The sequence below is a fragment of the Lobosporangium transversale genome (genome assembly GCF_002105155.1).
Source record: "Lobosporangium transversale strain NRRL 3116 chromosome Unknown BCR41scaffold_4, whole genome shotgun sequence".
In the NCBI taxonomy this organism is placed as follows: Eukaryota; Fungi; Mortierellomycota; class Mortierellomycetes; order Mortierellales; family Mortierellaceae; genus Lobosporangium; species Lobosporangium transversale.
The window spans coordinates 766,162-779,206 of NW_019028982.1; the positions used below are offsets into that span (position 1 = coordinate 766,162).

The 13,045-nt window shown below is 39.9% G+C and overlaps 5 protein-coding genes across 5 annotated transcripts; 3 read left to right on the forward strand and 2 right to left on the reverse strand.

Annotated features, from left to right (window-relative positions):
- Positions 1 to 1,356: 1,356 nt before the first annotated feature.
- Positions 1,357 to 3,034, reverse strand: BCR41DRAFT_383826 (soluble NSF attachment protein). Its single transcript, XM_022027506.1, has 4 exons — positions 2,441 to 3,034; positions 2,187 to 2,318; positions 1,923 to 2,100; positions 1,357 to 1,837 (listed from the first exon to the last, which is right to left on the reverse strand). The coding sequence occupies exons 1-4, from the start codon at positions 2,829 to 2,831 to the stop codon at positions 1,414 to 1,416; spliced, it is 1,125 nt and encodes a 374-aa protein (XP_021885118.1). The 5' UTR covers positions 2,832 to 3,034; the 3' UTR covers positions 1,357 to 1,413.
- Positions 3,035 to 5,471: 2,437 nt separating this feature from the next.
- BCR41DRAFT_392717 (hypothetical protein) lies at positions 5,472 to 5,783 on the forward strand (the record flags this gene model as incomplete). The annotated part of the gene is made up of 2 exons (XM_022028486.1): positions 5,472 to 5,659; positions 5,774 to 5,783. The coding sequence occupies 2 exons, from the start codon at positions 5,472 to 5,474 to the stop codon at positions 5,781 to 5,783; spliced, it is 198 nt and encodes a 65-aa protein (XP_021885119.1).
- Positions 5,784 to 6,955: 1,172 nt separating this feature from the next.
- Positions 6,956 to 9,026, forward strand: BCR41DRAFT_346732 (hypothetical protein). The gene has a single exon (XM_022022950.1). It carries the CDS (start codon positions 6,987 to 6,989, stop codon positions 8,964 to 8,966), a length of 1,980 nt encoding a protein of 659 aa, XP_021885120.1. The 5' UTR covers positions 6,956 to 6,986; the 3' UTR covers positions 8,967 to 9,026.
- A 115-nt stretch (positions 9,027 to 9,141) lies between these two features.
- Positions 9,142 to 11,265, forward strand: BCR41DRAFT_346733 (cell differentiation family, Rcd1-like-domain-containing protein). Its single transcript, XM_022022951.1, has 6 exons — positions 9,142 to 9,754; positions 9,959 to 10,114; positions 10,233 to 10,339; positions 10,445 to 10,540; positions 10,692 to 10,882; positions 10,998 to 11,265. Exons 1-6 carry the CDS (start codon positions 9,271 to 9,273, stop codon positions 11,137 to 11,139), a joined length of 1,176 nt encoding a protein of 391 aa, XP_021885121.1. The 5' UTR covers positions 9,142 to 9,270; the 3' UTR covers positions 11,140 to 11,265.
- Positions 11,266 to 11,407: 142 nt separating this feature from the next.
- BCR41DRAFT_346734 (hypothetical protein) lies at positions 11,408 to 12,350 on the reverse strand. Its single transcript, XM_022022952.1, has one exon. It carries the CDS (start codon positions 12,225 to 12,227, stop codon positions 11,529 to 11,531), a length of 699 nt encoding a protein of 232 aa, XP_021885122.1. The 5' UTR covers positions 12,228 to 12,350; the 3' UTR covers positions 11,408 to 11,528.
- Positions 12,351 to 13,045: the final 695 nt, after the last annotated feature.

Below are 13,045 nucleotides of genomic sequence, written 5' to 3' on the forward strand. Positions count from 1 at the left end.
GTACAATGCAATGCAAGTTGTGTTGCTGTAAGAGTGTAAGAGGGCAAAAAAAAAAAAAAAAAAAAAAAAAAAAAAAGAAAGCAAGAAAAAGAAAAAGAAAAAGAATATGGGTGAATGAGTGTATGGTATAAATGTATTGGAGTATTCGATTTGGGGTATAGTGACAAGCAAGCAGGCAGGCGAACAAATGGTGGCACGAATTATGAATATGTGGATTGTCAAGAGAGAGAAGAGAATAAGCAAACAGTGTGCTTTAAATATGTTTTTTTTTATGATCAAACTGCACAGATGAGCATATTTTAAAAATGATGCATGTGGACAATGAAACCGATACACTAACTAATTTACTTTGTCTATCAACCTGCAGTAGTCGTTAAATCTTTACATTTTTCCGTTTGATGACTTGAGGACTGCCAAATCTTACACTCGTTAGACTAAAGAATATTGAACGGATGAATTAACTAACTGTCCAGAAGACTTTTATCATCCATAAGTTTCCTTCAAGAGTATAAAAGGGATCATCAAACATTTGAGTGGTTTACTTCTGACACACATTGCCAGGAACGAAAAAAAGAAGGGCAAGAAAAAAAAAAAAAAAAAAAAAAAAAAAAAAAGACGCGATCTTTCATAAAAGATGACTATTGTCCACCATCATCATGATCCATTTTTTTTTTTTTTTTTCCTTTTTTTAATCATAAATAGTGAAATATGGGCCTTGCACATCGTAAGGTGTGTCTTTATAGCTTGTGCAATGGGCGTAGTATGTGTAATGGGCGTTGTCTGTGGATCGGGTAAACATAAATCTTCCCTTTCGTCATGATTACCTGGATAGACAATGCAATGCTGTTAATGTTATTTCGAACAAAGTTGTCTGGTGTCTGTGAAAGTAAATGATTGTGTGTGACATCAAACCATCCTCTTTTGGAACAATTGTGCAATAAGCTCGGTGAGCACAATTGATGGACATAAAGCATTGATTATATAAAAAAAGAATGGCAATACAGCCTATCCATGCGAAAATAAGAGGCGTGGGCAAAGTGGCGAACAACAACTTTTCACTCAATGTAATGAAATATTACATATTAAACATCCCCACCCTAGTGTAACTTGTTGGTCATGTCATGTCATGTCTTGACAGACATTGGTCACTTGTTCAGACATGTTGTGATACTGCTCTAACAATCACAATTGTCATGCTGCAGAGGTTGGATTGTCTGTCAACTATCCATGTCACATCAAAGATGTGGCAACATTTGATCCGGTACTGAAGTGATATTTCGCATAAATAAATATATCCCTGCTACAAACTACCATTGCCTTTGAGATAGGGGGAACCAAGAGAAAGAAAGAGACGGTGTAAAGGCGCGTAAAGACTTTATTAAATGATTTATGTAGTAAAAATAATTATAAAACTTATAGTAGGCTACCACCTTCTAATTTCTGTTTCTCTTTCAAGAGCAAGCCAACCTGCCAATCTGGCATTCCACCACTATGAAGCCTATCAAATCCCTGGCATGCTTCGCGAAACAAAGTTGCATCGTGCTCTCGCTCTGCTTTTGCTAGGCTTTTGAGCACTCTCAAACCCTGGGACGCTCCAAAGTCAGGACAAGCCTCTTCAAAGTGCTCAATATCTGTCTCAAACACTATCCAGTCGCCCTGAGTAGCGCCCAGATGCGCAATAATAGCATTCAGGATATGATCTCGCGTTGTATATCGAAGGATCTCTTGCGACATGGTCTCTGGAATGATAGTTTCCTTGTAGAGCGAAAATGCTTGTGCATAGTTATGTAGAACACAAAGTTGCTCTGCTAGTCGTATCGTTGCATGCAGAGCTCGCCTATAGCAAAGTTTTGTGTAAGCTAAATATTTTGTAATATGAAAACCAGCCCAAAAGTTTAAGCATCACTGCAAATGTCGCTTACCCATCGCCAGCGCTTTGAAATAGCTCTGCTGCTTCGCGATACATCTCTGCCGCCTTCTTGGGATCTTGTGACTTAAGGAGGTCACCTAACTGATTGTAAATCTTGGCAGCTCTGGAGGCACCTCGATCATTCGATCGGAACAGCCTGGCAGCGTTCTCTAGACATTGAAGGGCAGGCCCTTAAAAAAAAAAAAAAAAAAGATAAGAGATCACAGCTCCTTGTCCGAGAGTCATCGCAGTGTCATAAACTCCGACTTCGTGGTACCTGTTTGCTTAACCATTTGGTACGCTTTGAACGCATCTTCATAGGCTCCTGCTGCTTCCATAAAATTAAACTGTGATCCGCTCTTTTCGTATAGCTTTGCTGCATCAACATACGCTCTGGCTGTCTCATGGTCTTGATATATATTGATTGAAAGCATACATATATATATATGTTTGTCCAGCCATGCAAAACATTCAAAAAGTGCCAAGAATGAGACAAATCATAGCTTATGGATGTTCTACACAGAAACTTACAGTCTTTATTGATTTTAGCTTGGACGGCCTTCTGTTTCCGGTCTTCCGCTTGAGAGGTCACTTGGGAAGTGCCTGCTTCTGAGAGCTCCTGTAACTCGGAGATGACAAACCATTGGTGAAATATGCCCAAGTACTGTCCTGAATCGTCATTGAGCGTCGCAAGGAGGAAGAAGTAGTAGTCAGTGATTGTATGATCAGGGACAGTAGGCCCTACCAAAGGCTCGAGGATATTCCTTGTAAACCATCCAGATCGCGTTGATGAAGACGCTGTGGAAGTGGAAGCAACCTTGGACTTGCGTCGGGTGGTGATGAATGGTGCAAATGTCTCTGACTTTGGTTTTGTCTGATTTGCGACTACGGCTGTTAAAATAACGAATATTATGGCCAACATCTTGTTCAGGCACGGACAAATTGCGGTCGAGGTAACGAGTTATTGAATTCCTTTGTCTAAATTGATAATCGCAATGTCCGTTATTGGCTTCTCATTTCCCTTCGTGAGAAAATGTCTTGGTAGATCAAGTAATGGAAATAGAGAAAAGTGAATTTGGTCGTTCTTTCACAGCCACTGAATTATTTATTGCATTATTAATGTTGCATAAAATGAGAAACCATGCTTTCTTGGATGAACAAAGAAATCGGTCGACTTCTTTCCTCCTCTCGCTTTACTATCTACTTCCTGCGCATCTTGACTTCATTTTTTTATTTTATTTTTTATTTATTCATTGCGCTCCTTGAAATTCGTCTCTTTGCTGCCCGCTCCTTGCATTGCTTGGAGTGGGCCTGATATATCTACCATCATTCTTATTCATGCCATGCTCCACCAATTGGAATTGTGCAATTTTACTTCAGGCATTACAGAGCAATGTAAAAAGGTCAGGGCCGAGCTATTAGGAGAGACTATCATACATAGGATTAAGATCCTTTGAGTTTTTATAAGTTTATTTATCATTCCGATTCAGGCCAGTTATATGTAAGAAATTGTTTCACGGCAATCGCGTCGCAAAAGTCCAGACTAGCATGAGTACCTTCTAACAGACGCTTTTTTAAGTTTAGGTCCTGTCCGTGATAGATGGCATGAAGCCTAACAAAGGTAAATGATAGTGTAAATGTAGAATAGCATTTGCTACCCTTGACTGGTATTGATGTCTTCAATTATTGAAAGATGAATTATTGTATTCTTTGACTCGGTTCACTGTTAGATCACACTTCTCACGGATGAGTTCAAGGGCTGCAAACATCCAAGCAATATAATCACTCACACCGCAAAAAAAAAAAAAAAAAAAAAAATTAGATGTATCAATATTTCAGTCAATCAAGAACATTTATATAATCGCAATCGAAGCTTCAAGAACGCCAGGAATTATATTTCATTCTTGAAAGCAATCAATACAGATACAAGGCACCAGGGTCGAGAGCTGATCCAATATATACCATTCAACAACTTTTTGCATTTTTTTTTTTTCCGATGAAGTTTCTGTTCTCAATCTCCCCTGTTCCTTTCGTCAGAACCATCAAAAAAAAAAAAAAAAAAAAAAAAAAAAAGGAAAATCCCTAACACAACAGTCCATACATTTTTCTATTACAGGTTTTTGTTTTGTTTGTTTTTGGGTTCTAAATGCAAGCAATTGAAGACATGGAATTATATACTTGATTGGCTTTTATATATATAATTGTGCACCACTACGATGTAAGTCCTCTTCATGAGACTTCTCTGTTGCTAAAGCTCTTCACTTATAATATCCATTGTTCTTCATGCTCTTTATTGAAGAATGAATTCTTCAGATTTTGTCCCATTCTATGTACATATCTATCGCGCTTGTATATACTACTGATAGAGGACATAATAAATATGTAATTTTTTTAAAAGGTTGTGGACCTATATCACATGTCTAATTTGCATGATGGCTGTTGACGGAGCTGGAAGTATTGGACAATCAAGGTTATCTCGTCGCTATCCACTTCATGGGTTCTTTTTTTAAAAAAAAAAAAAAAAAAAAAAAAAAGGAAAAAAAAAGCGTATAACAGGTACATGTACATACTTTTTAAGAAAACAAAGGAAGATTTCAAAAAAGCGGAAGGAGTGGCAGTTTTTTGGGGAATAAGAAAAGCTGAGCTGTCATTGGCCGAATTGGAGCATATTTAGCACGTATTTTTGCGTGATGTGATTGATTACATGTTTATGGGTATGAAGGATTAAATTTTCAATAATTGGGGAACATGCGGCGTTATAGTAGACCCATGGGGCGTTCCTTCAGAGCGGGAAGGTGAATTGATGAAACAATATTAGTTTTTTTCCCATCGAGAGGCAAAACACGCAGCTTGTTTGTACACATTTATTCGACTGCAGTGTGTGGTGCGTGAGCATTTGGGTAAGATAGAAAAAAAGAATAGGACCTCTGGCTTTTCTCCACGGAGACGAAAAAAAATAAAAATGTACATGTACGCCTCAGACACGCGTCCCATTGTGAATAGGGATTAAAAACAACAAAATGGTAGAAAAACACATATTTTCTACATGGTGTCTGGTATAGTTACAAGACAGAGGGCTAGGTTTATATGATGGTATATGACTATGTTCGTAGCATAAGACCAGGATCAATTCACATCTATGATGGATCTGATTGTTGTCAATGGTCTTGCTCATGAACAATGCATCCACCATAAAGTCTGTTTGATTATGCATCATCTGACACGCTTTCCAAATGATGAATTTCGATTTTCATTTTCATCATTTTTATGATTTTTAAAAAAATATTGACCCAAAATATTTTTTCGCGTAATGATCTTTTTGACGCGACTCTTTTTTTTTTTTTTTTTCTTTTTTTGTTGAATGAGTTCTTTATAAGCCGATGCATCTCGATTCCTTCTAATCTTTTTCCCTTCTTTTTTTTTCTTTTTCTTTCTTTTCTCTCTTTCCTCTTTTTTTCTTCACTCAACCGCCCGCTCACATTCACTCTTGTTTATACACCCGCTTCCAAAGCACACTTCCAACTAAACCTCTCTCCCTTATACATATACATATACTGTCAACATGGCCAAGGAAAAGAGTGCCAAGAAGTCCCCTGCCTCTGGCACCAAGAAGCTCTCCCCTTACAACAAGTTCATGAAGGCTGAGCTTGCCAAGCTCAAGGCTGAGAAGCCCGATCTCGGACACAAGGAGGCCTTCAAGGAGGTTGCTGCCCGCTGGAAGGATGCCGCCGAGAACCCCAAGAATGCCAAGTAAAAAAAATGCAGGAAGGGACTCTTTGTGAGCAGATGGCAATAGTAGGGAAGGGAAGGAGGATGAAAAAGTGGTGACAATGGTCCACACCTGTACCATAATCAACCCATCAGAAAAGTTTAAAAAAAAAAAAAAATTCAACGGCGGGAGGACCTTTGATAGAGGGCTCTATTATTCTCAGTCGTTTTGATGTTCCTCAAGTTTTCTTCTAGTGTAGACTTCAAGACTCCGAGATGATGGCTAGCAATCTATTCCTTTTTTTTCCTTCCTTACCAAACTTTTAAGTTGCCTTTTTTTTTCCTTTCTGTTATTTTTTTTTTTTCCTTTGAACAAATGTACCATTATTAAAGCCTTTTATATTTCCCCTTGTTCAAATACAAATCAGTTTGTCTTATTTATCGGTACTTGTGCCAATAGTACATAGTGTTATTAGGGGAACAAGCGTAAAAAAGAAAACTATGGATTAGAAGATGAACAAGAACTGTGCGACCAGTGCGTTGAGTTGGTCAGAGTCCTCCCTTTTTTTTCTTCTGATACTTGTGTATCCCTTTTTCCAAAGGAATGAAGGCGTGTATCGTATATAGATTTATACATATCAGCCGACAGAATGGTATTATGCGGCCTTATGCGATTATCAACGATGCAAGCATCTTTTGTGTTAAGGGAGAGCCTTTGTGCAAGCAAAAAAAAAAAAAAAAAAAAAAAAGCAAAACAAAAAAAAAAGGCGTACTTTGGAAACTACTTTACTATACTCAAGTAATTACCAACAGATGGGCTTCCATGAATCAGCATGGTAATGGATGTTCAATAATGAACCAGTTGACCCATCCGACCCACACTCGCTCCGCCTCTTTGTTTTTTACCGTTTTGGCTTTAACCACTGACAAGAAAAGTCAGGTGAATTATGTGGTAGGAAGATGCACGTGCGCTCAGCCACCGATCTATATCATAATATTGATGTTGGTTCGGACATTCAAATCAGTGTTTGAATTCTAATATCCCTCAAAAAGTTGGTTACCATTCAAATTCATTCATGTATCTGTAAATTTCTGTATATTACATTTGAGCAAGCATACATCCCATATTCAGGAAAGCTCTTTGCTGTGTACTCTTTATTTATGAATGGAGTATTCATTAGTTTGTAATGTATAAATGTATATGAATATTTATATAAATGAATATAAACATGAATATATAAAATTATGAACTGTCAGAATCAAAGTTGTCAATGTGGCGTGTGTCTATTTTTGTCCCTGGAGGTCACAGCAACCTTGCAGCTCAAGTTTCTTTCTCTTCATTCACTACTGCATTTTCACTCCATTCACCATGAGCATCTTCAATAGACATAGGGCTATGCTGGGTGCACTGCTTATATTTTGCATAGGGTCTCTACTCACCATGTCTGTACATCATCCAGTTTCTACTCACATATCTGACAACAGCAGTAGTAGCGGCAGTAGCAGTAGCAGTAGTAGTAACATAAAGGAAAACATAGGATGGACAGTTGTCAAATCACCATCTGGTTCTTCATCGTCATCGTTGCACGATCCAATACAGGAAGACAAGCTCGGTACTGGTGCACCGGGAACAGATCTTGAGAACAATAGTGAGCTCGACAAGGCACCTATAGACTACTCTTCCATGTCCGTTGATGCTCTCAAGCGACTCCTCCGTGGCACTATTATGGAAACAACTGAAAATTTACTCGATCCTGATCGACCCATTCGACCTAGGAGTCCAGATTATCCTTCAAGGCCACAATTGTCGCAGGAAGAAGAAGCGATTGAGGAAGAGCTACAACAGGAAAGCGAAATTGACTATGAGGAGGGAGAGTTGGAGCAAAGTGATTCTAGTACAGGTGATGAAGGGCAAGAAGAGTACTTGGAGGAGACGGAAGAGGACCAAGGGGAGGTAGCAGACGGAATTGAGGAAGGGCTAGAGGATGGCATTACTGATGACACAGATTCTTTACAGGATGAAGAGGAAGCAGAATTAGAGTCAGCAATTCCAGATCCTCAATATGAAGGGAGCGACCCAAAGTCAACCAACGAAAAACATCTACTCTCTGATTTTGATGTCAACAATGTACTATCAAGTACAGACAGCTATCTTTTATTTATTCCTTCTGGAAAGACCATTGAGGCTCAATTCTTCTCATTAATCACTTCACTCTGGATTGCAAGGCATTCAAATCGTACATTGATCATCCCACCGCCGATGATGGCGCCTCCTTCTCTCAATCACATCTATCCCTTTTTCGCAGGACCCAAGGGTAGAAAGCGACAACGCTGGAGCACGCTTTTTGATTTAAGAGTCATCTCTAACTTGCAGCCGATAGTTTTGATCGACAATACACGGCCAGTATTGCAGACGCCCTTCACTGCAGAGATGGCCCAGGAGGAAGAGACGCCAACAGTTAATCACCAGTCGGTTCCATATGAATCGCCTGAGGATGCAGTTGAGTTGGATGGAACTATAGACGCAACAACAATAAAGTGCCATGGTCCTCCTACTTCGAGCTCATGGAAAGCGTTGGATTTCGCCGGTCGACACTTTTTGAATCGATATAACCTTGTCGCCAACTTTGAGGTCCTTGATGATTCTTATTGGAATTTGAAGCCAGAGGCCATCCAGAGGAACTGGCAGGCACGGTTACAATCTCAGCCTAATAGTTTTGACATGGATGGTCGCCATCAACAGCTGGCATGTATCTCAGGCGCTGATCTTATCGGAATGGAGGACCCTGCTATGGAGCAAATGATTTGGCAAGAGATTGGTCTACAAATTCCGTATGCCGCAGGGATTCGGCAGTTGGGATTCCAAAGCGTAGCGCAAGCGCTGAGGGGGATTGAGAAGGATGGCAAATCCAGAGGCTATATCGGCGTCCATATCGACAAATTACCTTCTGAAGAATCCTGTCGCCTCAAAACAACTCCCAGCTGGGCCTCATCATGTCAATGGACGGTCAATCAGATCGCCAAGCGGATTGCTCTTCTCCAGCGGACTGAGGCAGGACCAAGACCTGTGGTCGTAACCACGACAGAGACAGATCCAGATGTGCTGACCAGGATCGATCAGCAACCAGGATGGTTTCGTATCAGCGAGGAAGATAATGTCGATGGCCTGTTTGATATGTCAAATGATGATTTGGGAGGATATGCGGCTGCAGTAGCACGATCCCATGTGATAGCCAACAGTGCTGTGTTTGTGGGTAGTCGTGAATCAGCGACCTCAGTCCACGTCGCGTTCCGGATCAAGAATGAAGGTCGTTTCAAGCAAACAATCCCACGGTGGGAACTGTATTAAACTCAGTTTTAATTGTAATAAAATTTATAGAAGACAAGCATCATGGAATTAAAAGAAAAAGCTGTGGACGTCATCGAATGGTGACGTAAATACGGCTACAAATGTGTTATGTCTACATCCACCCCAACCAGCACAAACTCTCTGCGACTGGCACAGAATGCATGCAGCTTTTCCTAATCAATTCTATTTTCAAAATTCATTGCAAGACATCATCTATTTCTTTCACCTTCGCCATCATCAACTTCGTATTTTATCACTTCCATCTTTATCGCTCATCTTCATTTCCCAATAATATAGCATTTGAATGCACTCCATGTACATGCAGCAAGCTGGGGCAAGGACTGGTCCAAATGACCGGTTCTATGCAGGAGGAATCAATGGCATGAGCAACAGCCAAATTGCTATGCAGCTTCAGCAGCAACAGTTGCATCAACAACAGCAACAGCAGCAACAACAGTTACACCAACAACAACAACATCAACAGCAGCAGGCTCAGGCCCAAGCTCAGGCTCAAGCTCAGGCTCAAGCTCAAGCTCAAGCTCAGGCTCAGGCTCAGGCTCAGGCTCAGGCTCAGGCCCAAGCTCAGGCCCAGCAACAAGTTCAGCAGCAACAAGCACAACAGCAACAAGTTCAGCAGCAGTATCGCTTGGCAAGCATTGAGGATGAGAAGATTTATCATCTTGTTCTGGAACTGATCCACCCTGTCAACCGTGAGCAAGCCCTTTTGGAGCTTAGCAAGAAACGCGAGCAATTCGAAGAGCTTGCATTGGTTCTGTGGCACTCCTATGGTACGTCGAAACACAAAATTATCAAGAATTATATTAATTGTTGCCACTGATCTGATGCTTGTCTAAATTCTGCTATGCTTCATAATCAGATCGTGTGATCCAAGTAAATGTCCTTTTCACCAAAAAAAATTAAATGGGAAATCACTAACCTCTCACTGCCTTTTTTTATTTTATTTTATTTTATTTTATTTTTAATCATATTAGGTGTGATGGCTGCTCTTCTTCAGGAGATTGTTGCAGTGTATCCATTGTTGGCGCCCTCAGGATTGACGGCTCATGCCTCGAACCGTGTTTGCAACGCGTTGGCGCTTCTGCAATGCGTCGCTAGCCACCCAGAGACTAGGGGACTGTTCCTAAATGGTGCGATATTTCAAATATAAAGCAGTATACTAATAGTAAAGCTTGAGATGAAGTATTCATTTCCGTGTATCTATTATGTTTCTAATCTTTACTGGTTTCCTTCTTTTAACATTTTTAGCCCATATTCCGCTGTTTCTCTACCCTTTCTTGAACACCACCAGTAAGACTCGGCCTTTTGAATACCTTCGGTTGACTAGCTTGGGTGTGATTGGCGCTCTTGTCAAGGTTAGAATATATATTTCTAAGGTGCATTATTTATATGCCAAAGGAACTTTGTTCCCTCGCTAACCGATATTCTCTTCATAAATGTAATGATTTTTTTTTTTTTAGAACGATAACACGGAGGTTATTACTTTTTTGCTTTCGACTGAAATTATCCCGCTGTGTCTACGCATCATGGAAACAGGAAGCGAACTTTCGAAAACTGTATGTTTTCAAAAATTGAAGGAAGCTTTTTATTATTATTATTATTACTATTATTATTATTTATTTATTTATCCAACAGGACTGATGGTATTGGTACTGAAAACTCATTGGGGTTCTCTTTTTTTTCCCCTGGCTTATTTTATTTTCCTAGGTTGCAATCTTTATTGTGCAGCGAATCCTTCTGGATGACATGGGACTTGCCTACATTTGTCAGACATACGAACGATTCTATGCAGTAGGCACTGTTTTAAGCAATATGGTTCATCAGCTTGTCGACACCCTTGCTGTGCGCCTACTTAAACATGTTGTTAAATGCTATCTTCGACTCTCGGACAACCCAAGGTACAATAACAAGAGTCAGCAATATTTTGATGTCCTTTAATCTGGAATGGGTTAAGTATGGCTTTTCAAATAACGCATGTTGCTAATATCAATCTTCTATGGCTTACAATTACAGAGCCCGTGAAGCATTGCGTCAATGCCTACCTGAGCCTTTGCGTGATGGGACCTTCGCTCAGTCCCTGAAGGATGATCTTGCCACCAAACGATGCCTGACGCAACTGCTGATCAACTTGTCAGAAAATGCGCCCGCAAACTAAAGTGTTTTTGTGGTGTGCCTGACTATATATATTGCGTTAATTAATACCCAACTCCTTAATGCTGCCTCTAACAACTGGTGAACCCGTGGACTTGTTCTTCTTTTTACTTTTATTTGTATCCTCAACTTTTTTTTTTTTTTTTTTTTTTTTTTTTTTGGCTGTACCGCATCTATTTTTTTTTATCCTTTTATTACATTTTTTTTTTCGTTTTTCTGTCCTCACTTTGCTTAACCTCTTAAAATGTACATATAAATGCATCAAGGGACCATTTGTTTAAAAAGATACTCATTTAATTAATAAATAGACGTTATTTGTTTCTCACGTTAGTATAATTGTATCAAATGTGATAAATAGTAAAAAAAAATATAAAAATAAAAAAAGGGTCATCTTCAGTGGTCAGTATGGAGGATATCACTGTTGTCTCTATGAATTTTGTTGACGCCAATGGACTTCTTGAGAGCTTTTTTAATTTGTTCCTTAAAGTTATCGGAGCAGCCGTTCAAGACATTGTGGAGACCATTTTTAAAGACGTCGGCTGCAAGGTCTTGATAGCTCTTGTGATCACGGATCATGGGATAGAGGCACTCACAGATACTAGTGAGGGCACCGCCAGAGACAGCATTGATACCCGCTTTGACTGCCTTTACAATCCAGTTATCCTTCTCGCACCATGAGCCTGAATTCTTGAGCTGGTTAAAAATGCCCTCACCAAACTTGCCTTGGAAAATCAGCTTTAAGTTTTCCCAATAGGAGACAAAGTAATTCTTGATGTCCGAGAAGAGACCATTCTGACGAAGGAGCAGGTTCTGGCGCTGCTGTTGACGACGTGTAGCTACAGTAGCAGTGGCCATCTTGTTGTCCTGCTTGGAGCCAGGGTTGGTCAAAGGAATGTCGGCAAAGATGTCCTCTATTATCTGGTTCAACTTGGCTTGGGGCTCGTCACAGAAGATCTGAAGGTCAGGATCAGCCGCTACACAGGCTGCTTTTCCAGAGCCATGATCTTTTCTGGCTGCTTCAACTTGATAGATACAGAGAATCGCGATCGCACAGGCGAATATAGTAAAGTGCTGGATGAATGAGGATTTCATTTTTTTTTTTAAAAAAAAAAAGGAAGTTGCAAGGGATTAAGAGGGTAGAGGGATAAGGAAAGTGAAAAAGTCCTTGAGAGGCCAGTCGTTATGCGATGGTGAAAAATCAATGATAAGGGAGAGAGGATTAGGGTCATTTTATACATCAATTGGTTCTCGCACTGGTTCTTGTATCTAAGGTAAAAAAAAAAAAAAAAGAAAAAACACTCGTGTGGATGCTCTCCTCTCTCTTCATGACAGGAGTACTAGAGCTGTCTTGTAGTCCTATGAAATTTCAATGGCACTCGATTCTTTTTTGTAGAACGGTTGGTGAATGTGCTAGTGTATTATATTGTTCTTCGACATTGCAGCATGCAGTATGCAGCATGAGCCCCATGATAAGCGCGAAATAACGGGTCGGTAAGTGAAATCAATGTATTACCATGTGTACCTGAATAAGGGTCAGGTACCAGATATAATGTATCCAGCCTTCCCTGTTTTACGTGTTTTGAGCAAATCATCACATTTTTTTCTCACATCTACTTTGCTTTACTTTCCTTTTTTTTTTGAGAGAGAGAGAGAGATGTACACTATCGAATACTTACTATAAGTCAAACTCCGGAAGGCGTCAGAGAGCGTAAAACCAAGGAATCACCAAGATTAAAGCCAACCTAAATATAGGGCATCTGAATGTAGTCGAAGAAAGGAAGCGTCAACTTTTCTCTCGTACAACACGTAGATACTTTCTGAACGACCCTATTTTCAGTCCCTTTCAGGCGCAAATCGTCATCTCTATTCTATCTTCCATCCCTCCCAAAGTGTTTTTCGTGTCTTTTAAA